The sequence below is a fragment of the Miniopterus natalensis genome, chromosome 2 (assembly GCF_054644295.1).
Source record: "Miniopterus natalensis isolate mMinNat1 chromosome 2, mMinNat1.hap1, whole genome shotgun sequence".
NCBI classification, from domain to species: domain Eukaryota; kingdom Metazoa; phylum Chordata; class Mammalia; order Chiroptera; family Miniopteridae; genus Miniopterus; species Miniopterus natalensis.
In genome coordinates, this window is record NC_142082.1 from 108,787,562 (window position 1) to 108,814,630 (window position 27,069).

At 43.6% G+C, this 27,069-nt stretch overlaps 1 protein-coding gene across 1 annotated transcript in view; it reads right to left on the bottom strand.

The window, feature by feature from the left end:
- PLXNC1 (plexin C1) overlaps positions 1-27,069 on the bottom strand; it is a 155,148-nt gene that overhangs the window by 83,055 nt on the left and 45,024 nt on the right. The window contains exons 4-5 of the mRNA XM_016215211.2: positions 26,684-26,784; positions 4,171-4,285 (exon numbers count right to left, since the gene is read on the bottom strand). Coding sequence (XP_016070697.2) covers positions 4,171-4,285; positions 26,684-26,784 — 216 coding nt within the window. The remainder of the gene's footprint in view (positions 1-4,170; positions 4,286-26,683; positions 26,785-27,069) is intronic.

A 27,069-nucleotide genomic window follows, 5' to 3' on the forward strand; every position in this document is an offset into this window, starting at 1 on the left:
GGAGGCCAATGAACATTCTACCACGTCAACCAACATTCCTTATTTTACTAACCATTCCCCTTATTGCCAGACAGTTCCGTTATTTCCAGGTTTCTAACTCTATAAAGGCTACTGCAATAGCATCTGTATGCTTCTGGGTTTTCTTCTTTCAAGTTACTTCTTCAGAATTCTAAGCCTGGAATTGCTGCTTCCAAGAGAATGAATATATTTATGACTTTCAAAACATACTGCCAAATTGCCTTCCAAAAATATTGTGCTAATTGGCATTGCCAACACTAGGTGTTAGCATATCTTATTATCACTTTAATTTGTATTTATTTGATAACTGGTGAAGTTTAACATATTGCCAGATCTATGTCTAACTCTCTAAACCTCTTCTTGTGAGAATATATGCTTTGCCCACTTACTTTTTGGTGTCTCAATGTTTTTCTTTTTACCAGCCATAATAACTTGCAATTAACATTTTGCCTACCAAAAATGTTTCCCTAATGTATGTGCTTTAGTTATTTATTTTTTGTTGTATAGATTTTTTAAAATCAAGTAAATTAAAATTTTTCTTTTATTTCATACTATACTGCTTCAAAGCTAAGAAAATTATACTTCTGAATTATCTGATGCTCAATTCTATTTTCTGTTAGTTTTTCTGTGTAAACTGTTTAAATGAATTTCTTAATTAGCCTAATTTTATTTTTATATTTAATGTAAAATGTGAATTAAATTACAGTTCCATATTATAAGCCAGTTATCTCAGTACCTTTTATGAAATAATTCATTTCCTCTTATTTTATGGCATTTAATCTTTAAAATCTTTACATCTACTTCTCAGCTTTTTACTCTATTTCATGGAATAGAGTAAAAAGTACATTTCTATTTTTAAACCAGAATCATGGGCTGAATTATTATTGCTATACATATGTTTACAATCGTATGGAAATGGTCTTGCTTAAATAACTCTTTTTTCCAAATATATTTAGGATATTCTTGACCAGTTCATATTATTCCAGATGAATTTTATATTAACTTTGAGACAGAGTCTATTCAAATTTTCACTGGGGTTATATAAAATCTAGAAAATAGATTGAGGAAGACATGACATTTTTATGATATCTTCCCGCCAAGAAACATAGTATGTGTCTGGATATATTCAAGATGTTTTTCATATCTTCCAAGAAAATACCTTGTATGGTTTTGCTTTTATTTTTATTTATGCTTATGCTTTTTAATTGATAAGGTTTCCCTATTATGAATTATAAGTTGCCTCAGTAGATCACTGCCCCACATTCTAATTACTATAAGAAAAAAAAAAAATCACTTAAGGCAAGCTGTTATAAAGCCAAAATTACTATTTTGGTAGTTGTCTTCAACATGTATCTCCTAGTAAAAATAATTTTAAAAATAGGGCATATGCCTTGCTCTTTAAGATTATACCTGAGTATTTCTGTTGTTTTAATAAATGGGATCTTTTATTAATATTACCAGTTTGTTTTACCTCACATGTAAGTAAGGCTATTGACATTTAAGTGCTTCTTGAAAATTTAGCACTTCATTTTACTTTTATTAATTTAAGTAGTTTTTAAAGCTAATATGTTTAGATTTTACAGACATACAACCACTTAAGAGTGGCAAATAATGATGTTTTCCATTCCAAAAATTGTTCCTATTACTCGTTTCTTGTATTACTGGACTGGAAAGAACCTGAAAAATGATGTTAACTGTATCAGTGGTGGTGAAATTCCTTGTTTCATTCTGATTTGTAAAAAAATGTTTCTAGCGACTCTCCCTTAGGATCCATGCTGTCTGTGGGAAATACTTCATTCCTACGTCTTTTTTTGTTTTTATCGGTATAAACCATTTTTACTGCATGTTCAAATCTCCCTATCAGGAGACACAAACATAATTTTACATAATGCAAGAACAGGATATGCCAGACATCCTTTTTTGTGTTTGTGATTTTTCTTCTTTCTTCACTTATCTATGCCTTCCCTCTCCACCACATCAATCATTCCATTAGGGAAGCCCATGTTTATAACCTAGTAATGAATTCTTCCACATTTTTCTCAAATAACCATAAAGAGACATTATATAGGGGCTGTTTTGATCAATACAAGATTATGCTATACGTACTTTTCTGCATCTTGCTGTTTTTATTCAACAAAACCTCATGAAAATCCCTCCAAGACAACTGGAATTGCTCTAATTACTTATTTTTAATGCCAATTTCTTAATGAGGATGAGAACATACTATCTTCTGTTTTGTGTAAAGAGATGAAGCTTCTTGGGAACAAAGTCTCTGCATTATATGGGGGGGTTTTCTATACCCAGAAAGTTAGTAGGATGTTAGGAGGTATACGATGGGCAGTTCCAAACACTCTGTGAACGCAGCTAGTAGGGAGATTTGGGGAAAACCATAAACTGTTATCTCTGTAGGTCAGGATCGGGTATTATTTAAATAAACAAAGATCTGAGACTTTCAGCTAACTCATAAATGACCACAGGACAGAAATGTTGTTGAAATATTGTGACCAAGAGATGGAGTCAAATGTCTTATCAACACTGTGAAAATAATCAGTCCAAAGGTGGTTTCAAAGGCTAGCTTTACTCAAATTACTAAATCATTATCTCCTTTATCTTGAAAGTGCTGATTAGCTGGAGAGATTGAGGTAAAGGCTGAAGACGCTAGAGGGGTCAGGGTAAACCACAGTGGGACTCAGGGTGGGGAGGAGAGTACTAGTGGTTGTTTGGGTGGTAAACATTTTTGTGTGTTCCAGACTAGATAAAAATGGTAGTTAATTTATACGAGTGAACCCAAAGACAGGTAAGCAAATTGTGTAAGCAGTACTTTTTATTTAATGAACAAAATTACTTTCCCTCACTGTATTTAGCTAAATTATTACCTTAAAGTTTTCAAAATGATAAAATAAAAAAACTTGCATAATCTTAACCACTTATCAGAGTCCTGGGTAGATTCAAGGACCACAGTATTTTCTACCATTCTCTAACAGCACTAACAATTTTTCAGACTCATAAGAGAAAGAAAAATTCAGTCATACCTATGCTTACATGCTTAAGCACCTTTTTTACAGAATCTATTCACTCTTGGCTCAGGCCTGTTGGGATGAAGGCTTTGAAAGTTCTTTTTTCACCCCCTCCCCCACCGGAAGACAATAGAAAGTGACAACAACCAAATAACTTTAAATCCTTGACTTCTGATCAGTTATGACTTGAAAGCTTGATTCTTTTATTATTTATCACTCATTAAAATGCTCTGGATCTCCTTTATTAAATGTTAAATCATCTTAAGTGATATGGTTCTTGCTATTTGAAATGGCAAAGTATAAGAGAAAAAAAAAAGTGGCCCATTTCCTTGTTAATGTGACATTCAAGTAAAACAGAGTGAGGTCAACTGGCTGCTGACGGGGGTTCTGTACAATCATTCATAATACAAGAGCCATAATTAGGGAGACAATGTCTCCTTACAGCGCTGTTGAGATAGCGAGGCAGGAATTCCTTTTTCCCACAGGACATGGTTGGTACGTGGATCAGAAAATGCTTGAATATACTCATTTCTCCCTTTTTCTCATCCAATGGCAGAGCTGATTGGCAGTTCGGCCTTGGCAGGAGCCCGCTGGCTTTCTTTCTAAGGGACTCTGCTCACAGTATTCACTGCCCACACTGGTTTCTCTCCACTCTACCAATAGAGCTTGAAGCCATGATCATAAAATAGCTGTCAGGAGAAGCCTGAACACATATGGAAAAGGAACCATAAAACAAAACAAAATTCTACACTAAGCCACATTTAAGGCATCTTATCGACCATGAGTCTGAATTTCTTTTTTCTCTAATTTTAAAATCAATATGTTTTCCTCTACATTAAAAGTCTATCGTTTCTTTAAATTCAACTATTGAGGTTCATCTGCAGCTCCACAAGATACTAAATGCACATGGGCAGGGTCTTGGTCTCTGTGATGTGTCTTGGTCTCTGCTATGTCCCTAGCACCACGGGGAGGGCATGGCTCCTGGTAGGCACTCCGTATTAGTTAACTAAATAAATGACTCCCCTAACTAAGAGTATTTGATCACTAATAGATATTTTACACAGAGAAGGAAGTTATTATCAATTATGCAAAACAAGACAATACAATAAAGGAAAATTAAAATCTTTCCTCTTACCTTATCTTTACTTTTTTGAGAGATGTGAATTTGAGGGCACATTTTAGCTCCTGACAAAATATCCAGCCAGTTTTCTGAGTTCTCTGAACGTCCACAATCGTCTTTAAAAGTACACCTATTAAAAAACAGGGAGATTAATGATGGCAGCAGACTGAGTGGAAGCTACACTGAAACTCTTCTGGGACCAAACTGGAATTACAACTAAAATATAGAAAAACCATCCTGAATAATAAACTGCAACTGAAGACAAGCTGCAGAGAACCCTCAAACCAAGGAAAAAAAGTGGAGACCACATAGAGACTGGTAGGAAGTGCGGAAGCACCAGCAGGCTGGCTGGGCTTCCACAGGCAGTAGCTGAAGGTCCAGAGAAATATCTCAGCTGTGGGGGGTTCCCACTGAGGACTCTGGGGCCTAAACCCCAAGCTGGGTTTCCCAGTCAAGAGCACCAGAATTGAGAAGGATGCCCACAAAACATCTGGCTGTGAAAAGCAGCCAGGTTCCTGTCTCCCAGGGAGAAATGGCTGGAAATGCAGGCACCCTCTTAAAGGGCCAATGCACAAAGTTTCCTGTGCAGCCACTCACCTTAGGCTCCAGCAGAGGGAGGGCAGAGTGGACTGGAGCTATGTGAGGAGAATCTAGGGTTATGGGCTCTGGAGAGAGAGCTCAGAGGGCACCTCTCTGGGTTCCTGTGCTGAGTCATTCCTCCATACTGCAGAGGACATCTTTCACAGGTAGGCATTTACCTTCCAAGCAGCTTTTGCGTGAGGAGGAAGCAACTGCCCCACCCTGCTGGAAATCCCTTTGCCCTACCCCATGGACTTTCTACAGACTAAGGCTCATTAAGAGAATCAGATTAATCAGCCTGCAGGCAGAGGCAGACCTCAGGGTGCTTTGAGTCTTTGCCTGATCTGCTTCTGGACCCCAGCCTTAGAAAAGCAGACTTTGGTGTGCATCTTGGTCCTGTCCAAATGCACCCAGCCCCAACAGAGGGAACCTCAACCCATGTGTGGGTTGTTGATAGCTCCAAACAGGGTACTCAAGGCCAGTTACAAACAGTGGATGACATTGGCCTGCACCAGAGACCTTCCAAAAAGACTGAGAGTTCTAGCAGGCCTACCTAATACATAGAAACAATCCCAAATAGGTAGCCAAAATGGGGAGACAAAAAAAAAAACCAAAAAAAAAAAAACCCAAATGAAAGAACAAGAGAAGTCTCCAGAAAAAGAGCTAAATGAAATGGAAATAAGCAATCTATCACATACAGAGTTCAGAATACTGATTGTAAGGATGCTCAACAGCATAAAAAGGATATGGAAACTATGAAAAATGACGAGTCAGAAATGAAGAATGACATAGCACAAATAAAGAATACATCGGAAGGAATAAACAGCAGATTAGAGGAAGCTGAGGATTGGATCAGTAAGTTAGACAGGGTAGAAAAAGAATCAGTCAGAGATCCAAAAAGAAAAAACAATTAAAAAACAGGAGGACAGTCTAAGGGAGCTGCGGGACAACATGAATGTAACAATATTCACATCATAGGAGTGCCAGAAGAGGTCAAAAGCAAGCAAAGGCCAGAGAATCTGTTTGAAGAAATAATGGCAGATAACTTCCCTAACCTGGGCAAGGAAAAAGTCACACACATTCAGGAATCCAAAGAGACCCATGCCCAGACACATCATAATTAAAATGCCAAAATTTCAAGACAAAGAGAGAATATTAAAGGCAGCAAGAGAAAAGCCATCTGTTACCTACAAAGGAGCTCCCATAAGGCTCTGACAAACTGACTTCTCATCAGAAACTCTACAGGCCAGAAGGGAATGGCATGAAGTATTCAAGGTAATGCAAAACAAGAATCTGAATCTAAGACTACTCTGTTCAGCAAGGCTATCAGTCAAAATACATGGTGAAATAAAGAGCTTCTCAAACAAAAAAAGGCTGAAAGAGTTTATCACCACCAAACTAGCATTGTAGGAAATGTTAAAGGGACTGCTGTAATTAGAAGTAGAAATAGAAGCATTGCAAGAAATGTTAAGGGAACTGCTATAATAATAACAAGAAACTGAGAAAGAAACAAAGACATAAAGAATTCAAATGACAATAAATAAGGACCTATCAATAATAACCTCTAGGACTTTTAAGGAGACATCAACAGCAACACAGTCACAGTCGTGGACCTGAACACCCCACTGACTTCACTGGACAGATCTTCCAGACAAAAAGACAACACAGGAACAGTGACTCTAAATGGCACACTAGATCAGGTGGATTTAATTGATATTTACAGAACATTTCATTCCAAAGCTACAGAATATACATTCCTCTCAAGGGCACATGGGTCATGCTCAAAGAAAGACCACATGTTAGGACACAAAACCAGTCTCTACAAGTTCAAGATTGAAATCATATCAAGCATCTCAGATCACAATGGCATGAAATTAGAAATCAACTACAGTAAAAACACTCAAAAACATTCAAACACATGGAGACTAAATAGCATGTTATTAAACAATGAATGGGTTACTAATAAGATCAAGAAAGAAATCAAAAACTTCCTGGAAACAAATGAAAATGAACACTCAACAACCCCAAATCTATGGGACACAGCAAAAGCAGTCCTAAGAGGGAAGTTCATAGATCTATAGGCCTACCTCAAAATGCAAAAAAAAAATTTTGTAAAGTATCTAACTCTACAATTTAAAGAATTAGAAAGCTCCCCTGTGAAACTCTCTGGACTAGGGCTTTTGTGTGCTGGAAGTTTTTTAATTACTGCTTCAATTTCACCAGTTGTTATTAGCCTATTCAGGTTTTCTGATTCTTCCTGATTCAGTTTTACACGATCTCACTCAAATGTGGAATCTAATAAACAAAACAGACTGAGTAACAAAATAGATCCAGAGACACAGAAGCATGGAACAGACTGATGAATCTCAGAGGGAAGGTGGGGATGGGGTTGTGGGTGGGGAGAGATTAATCAAAGAACTTATATGCATATATGCATAACCCATGGACAGAGACAATAGTGTGGTGAAGGCCTGGGGGGGGAGGGGATCAATAGAAAAAAGGGGATATCCGTAATACTTTCAACAATAAAGAAATTTAAAAAAGGGGGGGGAAACAAAACAGCAACCCTCACGCGCATTAGTTAAACCTTTCTCACAAGGGCGTCAGTAGAGAATACCAGGCTTTGTATAGTGGATTATTGATCTTGAGCACGAATAGGAACGAGATGCTAAAACCGTGAAAAGCAATAGGAAAACAGGAGAGCATTTCTTCCATCATGTCTCAGAACGGAGAACAAATGCAAACAACATGTTGAACTCAGACTCCAGAGCCATCTCTTAAGACACCATCTCCAATACATCAAAAGCACAGCCTCTCATGGATTCCAAAATTAAAAAGCTCCCCTCTTGAAAAACCTAGCAAAGAATAGCCAAGAAAGAGTTTATATATTGTATACATTTTAGGTTTGTAATTCAGTCCCATAACACTAACCTATTGTGTAAATTTTTTTTGTAGTTGAAAAAAAAAAGCTACTATCTTGCGCTTTGCAGCATGATAATTAAATAAAAATATGTCAAGGGCAGAGTCCTCCCAAGAATTTGATAGGACACTCCATAACTATACGCTACATAATATTTATTTATACAGATACACCGAATTATATCAAGAGATATGGGGGAGACACTTTCCCAAGTCAGCCATCTCAGAGGATGCCCCAAATAAATGAAGCTGTGTTCAGGGTCAACGCCTTTGATAAACACGGTCAGAAGCTGAGTGCTGAGGTCACTTGGTTTGCTTGATGTCTCGGTCACTCCAGGTCATGATAACTCGGGAACTCTTGCCTCCCCAGAGGGCTGCCCATGCGACAAGAAGAAGGAACACCAAGTGCCACGTTATTTTCAAATGGTATCGGACTCCACAGACATCTCATTGAATAATGTCAGGGAGAGAACAAAGCATCTGCTATCTCTCTCTCCCTCCTCGGGGCCTCTGGTTCAAATGAAGAGGCGGGAGAGAACCAGTGATGCTGAGTTTAAAAGAAACTGAAAATTCATGAATCATGAGATTGAAAAGCAAGCATGTGGCTGTGGGGAGTCCCTGAGAGGGTCGGCGTGGAATGAGGTGTGGGCCCAGTAGTGTATGTGACATGGGTTGACCTTTCCCACCTGTTTCTTTCGTCTTCCTCCTCTTTTCTCTCTCTCTTTTTTAGAATTCTTAAGAATTTAGGCTCCACAGCTTCGTCTTTGAGCTCTGTGCTAATTTGAATATGACAAAAATAGTACAGGAAGCCAGCGAGTTTCATTAAACATCATCCGCAAGCACAATATTCTCAGCATGTCATCAGATCATGACATTTTGGGGAACCCTGCTTACACTGGGCACATCTGTGCTGGAACTCACCTCCATCTGTGTCGGTTCCTCTCCAACATCATGACCAGGGGGATTTTCATCAGCACTTCTCCAAAGCCATAAATTTATCTGACCTTTGATGGCTAGCTCGTCTGTCATGGACAGTAAGTTCCCATTAAACCACCTCTCAGTGTCAGGGGGAGCTGGCCATGGAGGGGCATGTACCACTGGATTGAAAAAGAGAGACTGACAAGGCTGGTTTCTAATTCTGTAATTGAAAGAGATTATGACTCTGAAAAACTACCTGCCTCTCACGGCTTCTCTGGTTTGCATAAGGCCCTTCCCCTGCCGATGAGAAGAAAAGAAAAAAGCCAGTTCTACAGTGATTGGAGCACAAATATTTTTTGTAGGCTCTTAATGCTGCCTGGGAGTCAAGGCCTAAGGCTGCCAAAAAAACAAGTGTAAAATATTTCATACAAATAGTGCTACGATTTGCCAATTTGTAGGCAGAAAACAGTAGTGCCAGAGTTATCACTCCCTTTCCTGAACTCCTATAGCATTTCTTGTTGGAACCACATGTTTCAGTATTTAATCATATGCTGCCTTGAATTACAACTTAACTGTTTCATATGTCTATGTCATTCCTCCCCGAGTAAGCTCTAAGCTCCTCAAAGGAAGGGAGGATGTCTTTAATATTTCTTCAGCAAATCCCTCAGTGTCTGGCAGCATGTTATGCAAATACTAGAGTTTCAATAAATACGTTTGAATAAATGGATGAAATATGAAATCTCTATAGGTCCTTTCTGTTGGTGATTTTTTTTTCCAGAGTTTCCCTATGATTTATGTGTGACTCCTACTTACAGTGAGGAGACTATTTTTAATGTAAGCTAAAAGTTCACATCTGGGGCCAGAGAGGGAACAAATTAAGAATCGAAGTTTTTAGTTTATCTTTTGTAAAAAAACAAACAAAATGGATAAACCTTCCATTTCCTGTTTTGTATAAGGTAAAAACAAAATCAAGCCATGTTAAGCAACTAAACATGAATTTGTTGTTTATAAAGCACCTTTGAAATTTCTAAATTCCCATTCCTTGCTTCTCACCAGTTAAAATATAAAACTGAAAAAATAAAAACACAAACCATGACACCAAGAATGTATAACCAGATGGTCAAACAACAACAGTGTCTTATTAATTCTCCAATATTACAAGTTATAAAATCTTCATGACAGGACATTACCCACACATTCAGATTTCTTAGAATGGGGGAGATCTTAGTGCTTGCACGTGTTAGTAAACGAAACCAGTTACTTTGAAATGATCCCTTTTGAAAGCTGGTTCATGTATGAACAAAAGCAATGGTCAAGTGCATAAACACTTTAGCCGTTGCTCAAATAAAATTAAAATCTCATTGTCAGACACGAGGCTTGGTGCCAGGGATCCTCAGTGAGGTTCCCCCAGATAGACAGATTTCTTAACTAGCGTCATTTCATTTCCTTCAGGCCACAGATTGGGGGGGGAGGGGAGGTTCAGATCAGGATGAGCGCATTCTGGAGAAAACGGCAGAGACAGATGTGCTTTCCTTACCTTACACTATTGCCTTTGCCCATCCACTACTGGGCGTCTACCCAAAAGTCCTAAGATCCCAATCAGCATTTTATTTTTCTCGTCCTTTATTCAGCTAGATCTCATTCTCACATAAGGCCAATGTGCAACACCAGCCCTTTTGCAAATTAGGAAATAAAATCATCTCAAATGTAAAGAAAAGACTGTCTGGAGAAAAACACACAGAGACACAAAACCACCATCAAGAATTTAAAAAGCCCGGCCGGGCGTGGCTCAGCGGCTGGGCGTCGACCTGGGATCCAGGCGATCGGGGTTCGATTCCCGGTCAGGGCACATGCCCGGGTTGCGGGCTCGATCAATGATTCTTTCATCATTGATGTTTCTGTCTCTCTCTCTCCCGCTCCCTTCCTCTTTCTGAGATCAATAAAGATATATTTAAAAAAATAAAAAGGAAAAATAATTTAAAAAAATAAATCTTTCCTTGGATGAAAAACATTGTATGTGGAAACAATTTAGTGAATGAAGCTATTTAAGAAGGCTTATTCTTATCAGTTTGCTATGAAATCTGCTGTAGAGCTTAATTTATTCTAAATAATAAGAGTTTGACACTGCTGCTCAACTATATTCGTACTCGGACCACCCCTCCCCCACCCCTAACTCATAATAAAGTATGTTCAACACCTACCCAGGCCCCAACTCATGAACAGGGAGAGTCCAGACATTTGTTTCTGAGTTTGCTCTTTAGAAGTTAGATTGTATTTTCATACTGTGGGTTCACTTCCTGCGTTTATGGAAATCTGTCTACACCCTGACATCCTCTAGTAACCACCCTCCCCTGCACCTGCTTGGAGGGGATGCTGCCCCGCGCCGGGCGCTGGGCTGAGTGTCTGCAGTTAGTGCTCCCCCTCCAGTGCTCACACAACCCCTTCTATGGGATGAAGCCGAGGCTCAGAGAACTGCAGGAACATGCCAGTGTCACGCGGCCACAGGTGACAGGAGTCTGGTTTCACAGCCACACACCTGGCCACTCAGCTGCATGGCTTCCTGTGACCCCTGGCTGCCATGTGACAGGGTGCACAAGGATAAAGACATTCGGAGTCCCCCCTGCCGCCCGGGGCCTCGGCAGTGGGTGGAGGGCGGGGCGGGGCTGGGGCCTGGCCAGGCCCAGGCAACAGAGATGAGGACCCCAGAGGCAGAGAATGCAGAAGGCGAGGGAGAGCGAGTGTCTAGGGTGAAAAGGACAGCAAGGATCTGGGAGGGCTGGGAATCCTGGGAGGTCTCTAATTCTCATGGATCACTAGCCTGGAATACAGAGTATCCAACTATAGGTTAAAATTCCAGGAGGCCCACAGCTTACAAATCTATTGTGGTTTTTGAAAATTTGCTTGCGAACCATCTGTTTGTTATATGGAATACTTTTCTCTCCCCACAGAAGTAATGTTATAAACAGTGATTAGGTTTCCAGGTTAGTTCACAAAACCTATTTATCCATAATGTTACTTCAATACTACACATTTGCAATAAAAGGTTAGCAGGAAACAATGAGACTGCAGCCATTTGCATTATATAGCGGTTTTTCTTCTTTACTTATTTGTGTTTCGGCTCAGCTGGTAGTCTGGGAACAGTGCCCAGCTGGATCGACTTTTAAAATTTATTATCACAGTATTGTATTTATACAGTATTTCTATTTTTTTTAATGGGTATGACTTAAATTATTAATTGTTTTCATGCCAACATAAAGAACTGGGAGACCCACCTTTGCAAAAGAGCTGAAGTTCCAGGCAGGTGAAATGCCCATGGGCGGGCTGGGGACTTTGAGAACTTGACTCTATTAGGCTAGAATCTCTCAGTAAAGATTTACCACTTACTCAACCTTGAAATAGAAACTCAGAACTCAGAAACATAATTTCTACTTCGGGCCCCTAGAATTTCATCAGCATCCTCTAATGTAACTGTTGACCAACGGCAGACAGTCCCTGAAGGAAACTGATAACTAAATATCAGGTAATTGGCCTGAATGTGGGGGTTGGTGTGATCTGTTCCAAAGATTCTATACTAATATAATATCAGAAAACTTCTAAGAAGGAAACAATCCAGCCTCTCTCAGAAAACAGAAGACTGTCCACGCTGGGGAAGGTTTTACTACAAGAGCATCCCAAGGTCTTCTGCCAAGTGATTTGAAACAGATGTCTGTATTTTTAGGAAAGGCACAGAGCCCAGAGGAGGGGCCAGGTGCTCCCCAGAGTCAGGGTACTTTCATTAACATTGCTAGTCCAGGAGATGAAGAAACTAAACTCAATTGAATAGAAAAAAACAACAACAACAACAGTCATGGTGACTAACTCTGAAGTCAAGGTCTCCAGGCTCAGGAAAGGGGAATGCCAAAATACAAGAGCAAAATACTGCGAAGAAAGCTGGAAAGTTGCATCTTCATCGCTGGGGCTGAATGTTGTGATAAAATTATGCTAATAACAGAGGCAATTTTGATTTTTTTTTACAAAAGCAAAAGCATCTAACATGCCCGGCAGCATTCTTTCAAGTGATTCGGTTCATTTATTCTTCACAACAAACTGATGGGTAGGTATGGTAATTGTCCCTGCTTTACAAATGGGGAAAACTGAGGCATGGAAGGCTCCAAATTGTGTTCCCAAGGTCACAGAGTTAGTAAGCAGAGGCGCTGAAATACAAAACCATACAGTTTAGCTTCAAGTATATGGTCTCACCTACTGCCCTAAATTGCCTCTCATAAGAGCTAACACTTACTGAGCCCTGCCTATGGGCCAGACACTGTTTATAGGGTTTCTAGGGAATTAACTCACTGATCCTCACAACCTTTTCCTCATAAAGGGAAACTTCAGAGCTGAGGAAACTGAGGTACAGACGGGTTAGACAGCATGGTGTGAACCTTAGCAGTCTGACACTTGTGACCATATCTCACTACTATGCCAAATTCCTCAAAATTTGTGACCATATCTCACTACTATGCCAAAATTCCCCAAGATACAAAATCAGAAATGCCAAGATAACCTTAAATAGGTCCACCCAGAGCATGAGCCATACAGGAAAATACAGGTTTTATCGCATGTCTCAAAGTGTGTTCTATGGGTTGTTTTGGGTGTTAGTGGTAAGGGTTTTATTGCTAAGAAGTTTTGGAAACACTAGTTAAGTTTCTCTGTGCAGGACTTCTCAGAGCCTTGAATATGTTAGTGTTCCTTGTAACTTTCCAAGATGGAAAGTTACACCATCTTCCAACTTTTTGATTGAGAGTCAGAAGCTCTAGTCAAGCACATTGGGAAACACTGCCCCATCTTGGTGAATGAGCAGTAATCCAAATGGCAGATCAAATTAGAAAACTTTGGCCTTTTTTCCGCACTTTTTCTCTACTGTCATACTCCATTGATCATGATCTCTTCCTTCTAAGCATTGCTCTATGCTCTCTCCTGCATTCCACCCTCACCCATTTCCTCTCATCTGGGCTCCTGCAGCAACTTTTTAGTTGGTCTCCCTCCTTCCCACCTCCAGTGGCTCCAGTCAGCTTCCACACCGATATCTAGGTCATGCTCAAGCACAAAGCTGATTCTATCACTTCCTACTTAAAAATCTTTAATGGCACCCTTTCAGCTACATTAAACTCCTCTACTCATGTGCCTGCTTTTCATGCCCTGGAGCCTACAACACATGCTTCCACACTCCTCTCTTTACCCCAACACTATGATCTAGCCCCTGCCATCCATTCCAAATGCTTCCCCAGATAAGCATGGGTTGGTAAGTCTGTCTCTCTATTTAGCCTGTAAGCTCCTAAGATCATAGATCCCTAATAGCCAGCACACTGCGCCTAGCAGACAGCAGTTATTTGATAAACACATGCAGTGCAAACATCCCCAGCTCTTCCTAGCATGTCTGCTCCTACTGCCCAGAATGCCCTGGCGCCTGCAATACTTGGTGAGATCGTGTTCCCTGTTCAAACTAGTTCAATGTCACCTCCTCCATGTCTGCCCAGCCTCCAGGCAAAACAGTCACTACTCCCTTCTTTGTGTCCCCATGGCACCTTACACATGCCCCTGATATATGCAACACACTGCATTAGTTGCTGATTTGAGTGCCTGTCTCTCTGACTAGACTGTAAGTCCCCCAAGGGAAAGGCCCATCTTGATGTCCCCCAGAGCCTAGTCTGGCATTCTTTCTACAAATATTTCCTAAGTACCCACCAGACACCAAACACTGTGGTAGACACTGGAGACATGTCAATGTATAAGTAAGTCACTTACAGTCCCTCTCCTAATGAGATTACATTTCAATGAGGCACACAGACAGAAAGCAAATAAGCAGACAATAATTTAAAATAGTTTCAAATTGAGGTAAGTCTTCTGCAGAAACTGAAAATATAGCAGGGAGGAACTCCTTTAGAAAGGCTAGTCAAGAAAGATAGCATTTCTGCTCAGAGCTCAAGGATGAAAGGATCTAGCCACACCAAAAGTAGTGGGAATAGCATTCTAAGCAGAAGGAACAGATGTGCCAAGACCCTGAGTTCACTTAAAGCTTGGTCTCTGCAAGGAACTGATTAAAGACCAGACTGGCTAGAACTTATGAAGGAAGGAGAGAGTGGCTCTGTCAATTATAATCCCGTGACCTTGGGCAAATCACAAGTCATCTCTGAGTCTCAGACTTTCCATCTGCAGATAATACTAGTTTCTACTCCATGGAGTTGTTACAAAAACATATACCTATTTAACTGAGGCTTATAATAAATATTAGTAGTAGTGCTATATTTATTACACAGGTAAATACAAAAATTTGGGTAACATAAGCCAAACACAAAGTAGTAGTGAGGAGACAGGGATTTGGGCACTAAGGTTGACCAGACGGCCCATTTGCATTGCTCACAGACACCACGCCGACATCCAGAATGTTTTTTCTATGTAAGAAGGCAGACACCGGTCAAGGCTTCTTGGGAGATTCTTAATCACAACTGTCTTTCCTCCCAAGACCGAAGGGTTTTTTGAGGTATCTCCATACCTTGAGCACCAGCTATGAGCGCACTTTCCACAGTGTAATGAAATGATTTGTTCAGTGCCTGCTTCCCATACTAACCTGTGAGCTTCTCCAGGGCAGAGCTTCATTCATCTTTGTTCCCCCAGGGCCTAGTACAGGGCCTGGCCCACTGCTGGTATTAAACAAACGTGAGCTGAATTGGATTAAGAATTAAAGTAACTAAATTCTTGTCTATGTCTCCATGATACCAGCATAAGTTGTTCCATTGATTTTTGTTCACTGGTTGGCCTGTTAACTGGCACGGTGGAAGACCAGCCTTTGTCTTGAAACTTTGAGCTTTTTAGCACACAGAAAACACATTTGCAGACTGAACCACTCACACAAAAGGGATCTGTGGCCTTCACCCCATGTGGTTCTTTTGTGGGTGATGAGTGTACTAAAAGTTGGAATTTTTATTTCCAAATGCAAACCATAAGCTGGAGAATTCAAGTGAGGCATTTCAACAAAATAGGTAGCATGGAACTGAAAATGGGAAAATGATGCCTTTTGAGTCTGGAAGATCTGAGTTCAAAGCTGCTCTCCCACACATTCTCCATGTAACAGGGGCACATCCCTTAGCCTCTTTGGGCCTCAGTTTCCCCACCTGTAGACAGGAGGCAATAACAACCCTATCTTCCTGAAAGCAGTATTAAATCCCATGCTTGGCATATCAGAAATGGCCCATTCTCAATACAGAAGAATACAAGCATTCAAACGTAATAAAACGTTACAAAAGAAAGAACATGGAGGAGTTGCTGGGATCAGAACAAATGCTGGGTCACAGAAACAAATGGAAACATCTGAGGAATTTAAAGCCAGTTGATACATACTTATGAAAGTGCCTGCTGCCTGACATAAGGTCATTTCAAAAAAAATCTATTCCATTAAAACATATATTTACTAAAAGGGGCGTTCCTAATGGCACTTGTTCCAAGTCGGAGAGCATCAATTGAAGAGATGGCACCGACAAGCAGCTTGGATGCTCAGGTCTGGGCCACAGCTGCCGGCTCTCCAAACAGAAGGGGCTTCCCTGGAAGGCGAGCATTCTCCCAGCGCCGGCCACTGTCAGCTGTCGGGCCACAAAGGTGGACCTGCGGCCCTTAATGGTTTTTCCCCTCTTCACCTTTTGCTTTGAAATAAGATTCACAGCTCCTCTGACAGCTGATGAAAGTGATGAAGAATCCAGGGAATTCAGGTTCACCCAAGACCCCTCTCCAGGGTTAGAAGGCCCCAAATCCCTTCCAGCATTCTCGGGAACCCATATGCGCAGGCTCGGCCTCTGCCAGGGTAATTCAGTAATGCCCCGAGGCCCCACTAACATATTCCTCTTTGCTCCCCCCCCACACTGCTTCCATCCCACAGACAGTTGTCCTACTTGCTTCTACACAATTAGTCGGCACAATGGGGTTCTCACGCAAGAAGGAGGGGCTGCCCCCAAATCCCATTATTATCATTATTGCTGTCATTAGGGCCTCACTGGACCGTAAAGGAGTGTCACTGCATAGACTTCAAACACAAGGACGCATCCAGGATTGGAAGGAAAGGAGGACTGAATGCAGAATTAGAACGATCAGTCTGTCTCAAATTGTCTTCCTGGCCATTCAGCTAGATGCGGCCCTATCCTGGTGAAGGGAGGTATCCCCAAAGCTGAATGTACTCCTTCAGACTTTGGCTCAGATGTCCCCTTCTCAGTGAGGCCTTCCAGGACCTCACTGGTTGAAAATGGCAACCTCCCCTGCCTCCAGCCAGCACTCCCTACCCCTTCTGCTTTATTTTTCTTCCTGACATCGATCACCATCTGACATGCTCTCTATTTCCTTCCAAATTTTTCCACTGTCCATCTTCCCTCATGCAGTAGGAAGAATAATATTCCCCCAAAATTCATGTCCACTCAGAACCTCAGATTGTGACTTTATTTGGAAATAGGACCTTTGCAGATGTTAATAAGTTAAGAATCTCAGGATGAGATCATACTGGATTTAAGGTGTCCAATGACTATTACCTTGATATGAACAAGGAGAGGGAGATTTGGATACACAAAGAGAAAGGGCCATATAAAGTCAGATGCAGAGACTAGAGTTATACTGTCAAAAGCCAAGAACACCAGGAGCCACCAGGAGTCACCAGGAGCTGAAAAATGAGAGAAAGAATTCTCCCCTAGAACTTGAGGGAACAGGCTAACACCTTAATTTTGGATTTCTAGCCTCCAGAACTGCAAGAAACCAAATCTGTGTTGTTTTAAGCCACTGAGTTTGTGTCTGTTACAGCAGCCCTGGGAAACTAATAAACCTCACTAGAAAGACTCCAGGAGGGCAAAGATTTGGAACTTTTTTCACTGCTAGAGAATCATAGTGCTTAGAACAGTATCTGACACATAGTAGGTGCTCAATAAATAAATGTAAGGATGTTTAACTTTCAAGGTGGAAGGGCTTCTTAACTCAAGTTGGCCCCGAGTCCCATTATCTTTCTTATGCACAATCAGTCATCCATGAAGGATCCATGAAGGGTCTCCGCTTGCCTCCCATGGCCATGAGCGATAATGTCTCTTTCTTGTTTTTCTTCCCTTTTGCTACAGAGGTAGGTAATGGTACTGGCAGTTAGAGCTAAGCCTAGATTAGAATACTGGTCTCACTACTTGTTCAACCTGTGGCAGGCAGAATAACGGCCCCAAAGATATCCAAGTCTTAATCTCTGCAACCTATGAATATGTTACTACACATGGCAAAAAGATCTTTGTGGAGATTAAGGGTCTCAAAGTGGGGAGATTATCTTGGGTTATCTGTGTGGGCCCAAAGTACTCACAAGGGTCCCTATAAGAGGAGGCAGGAGGGTCAGAATCAGAGAAGATGTGATGATGGAAACAGAGTCCAGAGAAAGAGAGATGTGAAGATGCTACACTGCTGGTTTTGAAGACGCGAGAAGGGGCCACGAACCAAGGAACGCAGGCTGCCTCTAGAGCTAGAGAAAAACAAGGAAACAGATTCTCCCTAGAGCCGCCAGAAGGAACACAGCCCTTTCATCACCTTGATTTTAGCCCAGTGAAACCCACTGCAGGTTTCTGATCTCCAAAACCAGAAGATAAATAAACATATGTTGTTCTAAGCCATCAAGGTTGAGGTAATTTGTTACAGCAGCAGTAAGAAACAAATACGCAATCTCAGGCTGTTTCTTATTTCTAAAGCGGGTATTGCATTCTTCCTCCTCTGCTATACCATTCCACTGCCAGCGTGAGAGTCACCCCCTGCACTGCTGTGTATCCCGAAGGGGCCCCTCCTCCTCCATGCCTGACTTCAGAGGGCACCAGGTCTAAGTGGAGCATGGGCCCGAACGTGCAGGACACAGCACACCTTCTCCGCGCATGCAGGCCCTGCCTCCTGGCCCGGCTTGGCTCAGGGCAGGCTTCCTGAGGGAGGGGCACTCAGCTGGGTTCTGAAGAATGAGTGGGCCCACTCGATGGGCTCCTCCCCTGAGAGCCCTCAGCAGCTTCTCTGCCGCACACTGTCCTCTCATGACGGCGGACTAGGCCGCAGTCACGCAGGCTTCGGGAGACTGTGGCCATGGGTGACCATGCCCCATGGCTTGTCTTGGTCAAGTTTTAGGGCAACAACAGCCCATTGCCCTTTGGGTTAACGATCAGCCCTGGGAGGCTTGAAGAAGGAATGTCTCTTGGAGGAAGGCAGGAAGGCAGACCTCAAGGCAGGAGAGCAAAGCAAGGAACTGTGTCCATTATTCTGAGGCACAAATAGGTTTAGCATTCAAATTTTAGTTTTCTGTGTTTTAATTCCCCTTCTGCTACCCCCAAGCCTTTCAGAAAGTCTGACCTGGGGGACTGGACACAGAGCCCTGTTGTTAGGCCAAGTTGAGAAATGATCTTGTTCACAGTCGCCTGTGCAGAATAGACCACCAGCAGCTGAAGACCTAAAACTGTCACCAGGCCCAGACGGGCGTGGTTCAGCGACTGAGCATCGAACTAGGATCCAGGGTTCGATTCTCGGTCAGGGCACATGCCCAGGTTGTGGGCTCAACCCCCACCAGGGTGCGTGCAGGAGGCAGCCAATTAATGACTCTCATCATTGATGTTTTTCTCTCTCCCCCTCTCCCTTCCTCACTCTGAAATCAATAAAAACATATTAAAAAATAATAATAATAAAAATAAATAAAAAATAAAAATAAAAAACTGCCACTGGGGACTGCCTGAAGGTCTACCCATTGTCAGCATGAAAGAAACATGAAGAACACGAGCAAATGTTAAATTCATACAAATAATTGAGGGGAGCTAGCAAACACCTTATAATTAGCATGCCTGGGGGCTTTGTCCCCACCCTATACACATCCTGTGCAGGGCAGGGCATACAGGACGGGACAATAAAGATGAATGTGGCCTGTTTTCTAAAGAGGACCCAGCCCTCGGACTGGGACCCAAGCAAGCAGAGCCCCTTGGTGGTTTTGGAGAGGTGGGGAGGTTCACAAAATCTGGAGAAACAGCTGCCAAGTAGAAGGCTCAGGAAGATATGTGAGATAAACTCACCCTTTACAAAGCGTACGTAAGACAGTGATCCTAGAGGGACAGGGAGGGGAAGTGTGGTACAGCTAATGTTTACGTTAGCACAGTTCATCTTCTCCACCTCCAGCAGAATAATCTTTTTAAAACACAAATACGATCATGTCAGCCCTCTGCTAGAAATCCTTTAATAAGTTCCCAGCAGCAACCAATAAAATCCAAACTCAGAGCCCTTCACATCCCGGTCCCACCCAGCCTTCTAGAGCCAGTGCTGGAGTGATAACATTCAGCCTGCCACTCCCTCAAAAGACCTCTTCTTGGGCTGGTTCTTCTGCCTGAAGTGCCTCCCACACCCTCCTTCCCCTGGGGAAAGTCTACTCAGGATGGAAGGCCTCATTTTAATGCCACCTCCTCTCTGAAGCCTTTCTCAAGCTCGGTTACAAGTAATGGCTCTCTCCTCTGGGGTTCCACCATCATAATAGCTAACATTACTTGAGTGCTTACTGCAAACAGGCACTGTGCCTAGCACTTCATGCACATCAGCTGATTTCATTCTCTCAGCAACCCTTCAAGGTTACAACCCTGCTGTACAGAAGAGATTTGGCAGAGAGAAGATAAGAAACTTGCAGGTCTCAGGAAGCCTGGATTCGATCCCCTGAAAGCTGATTCCAGGACCCGCATCCTTCCTCCTCTGCTGTACCACACCCGCTGCCAATGGGAGAGTCACCCCCGCACCACTGTGCATCCCAAATGGGCTCCTCTTCTTACATCCTGCTCCATCATGACACCTGTGTCCTTCTGGGCACCCAAGTCAGACACCTGCACTCCTCCTCCTACAATCTCAACACCAAGGTCCTGCAATGCTGGGAAAAGAGCGATAACCCATCCACCGCACCCTCTGACACTCAGCTCTGGCATCTGTCGCAAGTCTTTCCCATCTGACTCAGGTGCCCATCATTTGGGCTCCAACCTAGTGCCTAGTCCAGGGCCTGGGACGCAGTAGGAATCCAGTGTATGTTTGGGTATCATTTCTTTATTTTCTCTGTGAAGACTTAGATCAAAGGAGAAAGAATACTTCTTCCAGAAAAACAGTGGCCACCTGGATATTTTATTTTTTCATTTTATGGCCCTATTTTTAGTGTGTCAGACTCAAGAGGGAATCCAATTAATCACTACGTCCTGTCAAGTCTATCTTCCCAATAGCTCTTAAATCCACCCACTCCTTCCTATTGCCACTGTCATCGCTCTAATTCAGTCCCCAGTCTCTTGCTGGTTTACTGCCACCTTTTCAGTGATCCGCAGCTTCCAGCTGTGTCCCCTCTAGTCTATTTTGCTTTTTCTAAAACACACATCTGATCTAGTCTCCCTTCTGACTGAAGCCCGGCAATGGCTCCTCAAAGTCTTTCCAACAAAATTCAAATTCTTTAACATGACTTATAAGACCCAGCCTCATCTGCCTCTGCCTATCATGCCACCCTATTTCCCAGCACTCCCCTGCTAGACTACATTCCATCCACACTGAGCACCAGGCCAGGCTCTCCTACAGCTCCTGGCCTTGGCACACCCTGGTCCCTGAGCCAACTCCCCCACCCTCCTCTTTACTTGGCTGATATCTGCTCACACATTAGTTCCACCTTAAACATCCCTTCCTCCAGGAAGCCTTCCCTGACCTTTTAAGATTGGGTTAGATGGTTGCCATGTGCCCCCATGTAACCCTCCACTTCCTCTGTGCTCACCCTTATTATGCTCTGTTTACTTACTGGTAGATTGGTGGTAGCTCCCTAACTTATTAAAGTACACTGCATTATTATTCCCAATTCTTCAATCTCTCTTCTACTAGAATTATGCATCCATAGCCTTTGCCATGTCCCTTTGCACTGTCTCCCACCAGAGTAGGCAGAGGCTATCTCCCTACCGCACTGATGTTGGGCTTGGCTAGATGGCTTGCTTGCAAACATGAGGTGAGCACGGGCTTTGAATGTGCTACAGGTTAACTAGGACTCTGTGCTTCTGCAATCTGCCTTAAGAAGACCATGTGCAGGATGAGAGATATGTGAAGCAGACCTGAATCAAACTCTTGACCTGCAGCTTGAGCCCCCCGATCTCCCACCCCTGCTGAAGCTGAGCCGTGAGCAAACAACAACGTCTGTTCTTGTAAATCACTAAGAGTTTGTTTGCTACTCAGTATTATTGGAGAGAAAATTGACTAATGCGCCTGTCTTATCCCTCACTAGGTTTCAAGCTCCATGTAGGCAAGAAAGATTGTATCCCAAGCACCTAGCACAGGGCTTAGCACATAGTAGGTGCTCACAAACTATCTGTTGATTGGACATACAACTGAATGAATGAATGTTGGCCACTGACATGTCTGTCTCCTAGCTAATGTGTGAATTCCTTAAGTCTAAGAGTGGGAACTGATTTCTCTCAATACCACCTAGTTATCTGACTTCTCACATTGGGTTCTTGGTAGATATTCAATAAATATTTGTTGAAATTAAATAAATTGAATTTTGTGGGCTGACTTGGGAATCAGTCCTTAACTAATGACACTGTTTCTTTGGGAAAATGCATTCTGAGTGCCAAACTTGCAAATGAACTTTTGGAACCTCACCTGTTCAGTGGTTCAGGGTTGCCAGTTTTGTGGAAATCCATAACTGAACACATGTGCTATGCTTTGCAATATGGGAGAAACTGAGAAACTGCTTCCCAACCCAAGATATTCAGCCTGCAAAAATTCACTTTCCACCCACACAGACAAATTCATCATAGGTTGGATGTGAAGTTCCGACAATAAAATACTAGACTTTTTAGAGCTCATTGTTTATTTAGTTGCTTTTTATCTGCTTAAACTGGATGCCTATTCTTAACACCCCATCAAAAGGAAGTTAAGATCATTTTCTCACCCCACCCCCCAAACAAATCCACTTTCTAGACATGTATGCAAGAAAGCTCAACCTTCTCAACAAAGAAATAAGTTATTTTTCTAAATAAATCTGTGGCATTTAAAATAAACACAGTGGGATGCTCTACAGTTGTAAGAAAACATCCCCCGTTAGAATTCCTAATTTTGAATGTACTGGGAGCTTAATGTGAGTCACAGATCTGAAGCTTAGTTTTATTTAATCTTAGGCCAGAGCCCAGCCAGTTTGAAACCAAGTAATCTGACATGGCTGGGAAGGGCCATCAGTCCACAAATCCAGAGTGTTTTATAACACTTAACGCACAAGTTTCCTGCCATTGGTAGAGTTTCCCAATCAATCTACTGCATTCATTTAACATACCTACTATGTGCCAGGCACTGTTCTAGATTCTGGGGGATACAATAATGAACAAGACAAGGTCCCAATGCAACTTACATTTTAATAAAGGGAGAGGCAGAGAAATAAGATCATTTCAGATAGTGGAGGGCCCATGAAGAAAATAAAACAGTGATGTCACTGTGAGTGAGGCGAGGCTACTTCAGACTGGGTAATCGCATGGAGCTGTGTGCGCTAGGACCTGATGGTGGAGAAAGAGCCAGCCATGCAAAGATCTGGAGAAGAATATTCTAGACTGAAGAAATGGCAAGTGCAAAATCCCCGAGGCAGGAACAAGCCTGGCATATTCTTGAGTCAGAAAGGAAGCCAGTGCCTGGGGTAGATGAAAGGAGAGAGTGGCATGAGAGGCCTGCGAAGTAGCACACGGCCGGTTTACGGAAAGCCTCGTGTGCAGGCCCTGCAAGTAAGGGAGTTGGGCTGAATTCTAAGACGGAAGCCAGTGGAGGTTATTACGCTGGGAAATGTTGCGATCTGGTTTAGAGTTTAAAAGGCAGAGGCGAGGGAGTAAGAGCAGAAGCAGGGGAAGCAGTGAGCAGGTTTTTATAGAAGCCTGGAATTCAAGCCTACCATCAATAAAAGCCCCATGGCCTCCACCTCTTCTCCAATTCTTCCTTTCACCTTCTTGCTCCCACAGAAACCAGGCTGTCCCTGAGGACACGCTTCCCGGTGGCCAGCGCAGGGCTGGCTGCTTCCTCGCCCTCACTATAGGTGGCCCGCTTGTATCTTGATTCCTCTTCTGGACCATTCTTCTTCCCTTTGTTCTAAGCCGCCCAGCGTCACTCCATCTTTGAAGCTCATGCCCTCAGTCCACATCACCCCAAATTCTTCTCTGTTGGAACCACCTGCAAACCACCCGCAAACCACCCCCCCGGATGGGCCAATGCCTTCCTTTTCTTGAATATCTGGCTTCTCACTCTCTCCAATATTGTTCCCACAGTAGTTCCTGGTGACTGCAATTTCCACACAGATAATCGATCCATCTAACATGCTGACACCTCAGTTCCTTGACCGCTCTGCCAATAATCTTGTCCTCCATCCTATTTTAGTTACATAATCTCACCCTAGACTTTGTCATCACCAGTAACTCCACCCCCTCATGACCTTAATTTCAAGCTCCCCACAGTCCAACCACTACCCTTTTTCCAGTTGCCTAGTTCCATCAAGTCTTCCCCCAAACTGCAACCCCGAGTGCACAGGCCCTGCCACCTTCTTACATCCCTCACTCCTCTCCTCAGAGTTCACTTATGGCTTAAACCCCAGAGTCCACTATTATAAGTATCAATATCCACATCAATATCATTGCCTCTCCCTTGCATGCACCCTCAGCTTCTAGGCCCCTTTGCCCTCTCTTGAAGTATTTCCTGGCAAAGCCCCAACTCTGGCTCAATCTAACTCTCACCTACTCTACGAGACCAACAGAGCTGAACGTGGCTTGTGAAAGCAAAACCATGTGTACTGCTCTCACTTCAAAAGCAAGACCTCCGACCTCAGGTGGGCCCTAAAGCTTCCTGGCAGTCATTTCCTATTTCCCATCTCGTTCTCTCTCCCACTCTCTTTCACACCTTCTCTCTCTTCTCCCTTCAAATCCCCAGGGTTTCCTCCCCCACCTCCCCTCACTCTCGCTTATCTTAAGTCACTAAAAATGATGTAAGCAATGAAATGACACTTGCTTCCACCACCCACCTATTCCTGGGCCCCCTTCCCTCCCATGACCGGGAAGGAACTGTCCCACGCTCCCGTCTGAGGGTGGCCTCCCCACTGGTGTACTAGATCATGTTTTCCCTCATCTGCTGAAAGACAACACTCCACAGCTCTCTCCTCTCTCCTGCATCATCGCTTTCTCCCTCCCTGCTGGACCTCTCCCAACAGCCCCAACACGCACTGCTGTTTCATGCCTCTTCTAAACAATGAAACTGTCCGGACTCTACTTTCTCTTCCAGAGTCTGCTGCTCCCTTTTTCTGCTATCTTTCTCAGGAGAGCTCCTCTAAAGTTTTGTCTCTGCTCTGTCCCCTTGTTACCTTCTCTTGCAGCCTTAGCACCACTTCCCCAATGTCCTTGTCACAGTCACCAGTCATCACCTGCTAAGTCCAGTGGATCAATTCTCTTCTCCCGCCTGACCTCTCAGCACAATCTGGCACAGCGGTCCGCTCCCTCCTCCTTCCTTCCTCTGGCCTCCCGGAGACCACCTTCTTCAGTTTCTTCTCCCCCCTTTCTGGCCGTTCCCTCCTCTTTCCCGTTTCCTCTTCGTCTCCCTGACCCCTAGGAACTGCCCCACCTTAATGCTCAGTTCTCCAACTACTTCTCCCCTCAATCTACACTCCCTTCCCCATCCGGTCAGAAGGCTTCCTTATGTTCCACCTTAACACTACTAATGCCCAAATTCGTATCAGCAGCCTTGACATCTCCCATGTCCTGCATTTGCCAATACAGTAGCCACGAGCTATGTGTGGCTATTTAATCACCACGGCCGCCACTGTCACTGAATTAACTCCTGTACGTAGCTCTACAGATACGCACAGGGAACCTACGTAAGTGGAACGGATCGGAAAGATTTCAGCAAAACTGCTTAGTGGGTGTGCGGCGATGAAACGCTGTTCACGATCAGTGAATTCCTTAAACCCAACTCTTGGGCGAGTGACAAGAAGAAAGCGTTCCTACCCAGTTACAATTATTCATGAGAATCTTCCTGGCCCTGCTCCTTTTGTTTGCCAGCGATTCCAGGGAAACAGCCCAGTAAGGAGGCTCCGCGTAAGGCACAGGCAATTATGCGTCTGGCTGCATCTCGGCGTTTGACTTCCCCCATGAACTCTTCATTCATTCCATCCCCATATTTTTAGTTTGTTTCCTGAACCTCTTGCTTTCATTGCATCTTCCCCCTCTCCCTTCACTGCTCTTGGCTTCCTCCCCCAGAGGCTCCCAAATTCTCTTCCTAGTTTCCTTTCCTTTCCCCAAACTGGCCCTTGTTCACCCTTCCACTTCTTTGCACCTGTTCTCCTCTTTCTTCTCCTTTTTTACCTTTAAAAACGGAAAGCGCCAAACTGACAGACACTGCTACGGTTTGGGTTTTTTTCCTTCCCCTGCCTGAGCTGCAGCGCGGGCTTTCTCCAGCGAGTGCCGGGTTACCATGGCAACAGCGAATCCAGCCAGGCCGGTCCCAGGGATGCTCCGAGCTGCACGGCGAGGACGCCGCTCCGAGTCGCCCGGAGCCTGGCTGGGTCCTGAGCACAGTGATTCAAGACCAGGCTGGGCTCGCTCTGCCGGGAGCCTGAGGTCGTACATCAGGCCCACAGCTGTGTGGCGCATCAGGCGACAACATCATCAGTAATGAGGCTTCCACGGCGCCAGCTGAATTCATGATATTCTGAGGATTCATTTGGAAATTTTCAAACATCCCTATTCTTTTACCTTCCCTGGGGGAGAACCTTTCGTCTCTCTGAGTCTTGGGGAACTCTGCAGAAAGTAAAAGCAGGCTGCCAGCCCGAGCCCATCCTCCTCTATGGCACATGCCTGCCCCTCCCACCCCGGGCAGGCAACCCCAACTGGTCCAGGCCAAATGATTTAGAGGCACTGAGGCGGCTGGGAACGTCTTGGGGAATTAATTCGGATCACACAATGATATTTTAGTCAGGGAGGAAGCTCAGTGCCCCCAGGTCACTGGAACGCATTGTTAAAGTGGGGCAACAAGTGTTCTGCCGCATGACACTTTTCTGAAGATGCGAGTTGGTGAGAAAGAATTCAGGGGGTACCTTTGTCGCGAATGGCACCATCCGCAGTGAGGGTCTGCTGCTGTTAGGCACTCCGAACAGGACTTGTGTTTACTGCAGTTCGCAACTCGAATTCTCCTCACCTGAAAATAAAGATGACAGCAGCTCAGACAGAATTATAAACAGCACCCGAAAAGCCACCACACCTTATGTGATGAAGGCCCACAGAGAGACATTCATCGGCTCGCACCCTGAGTGTCTCCATAACAACACTGGTCAGGGGTCTCAAGTCCCAAGGTAGGAAGCAGGTTAGCAGGATCATCTCAGGAGCTTGTGAAAGTGCAGATTCCCAGCCGCCCTGCTGCCAGAGCTCCGGCTGAGTAGGTCTGGGGCCAGGCCGAGGAATCTGTAATTTTAAGCACTCTCTC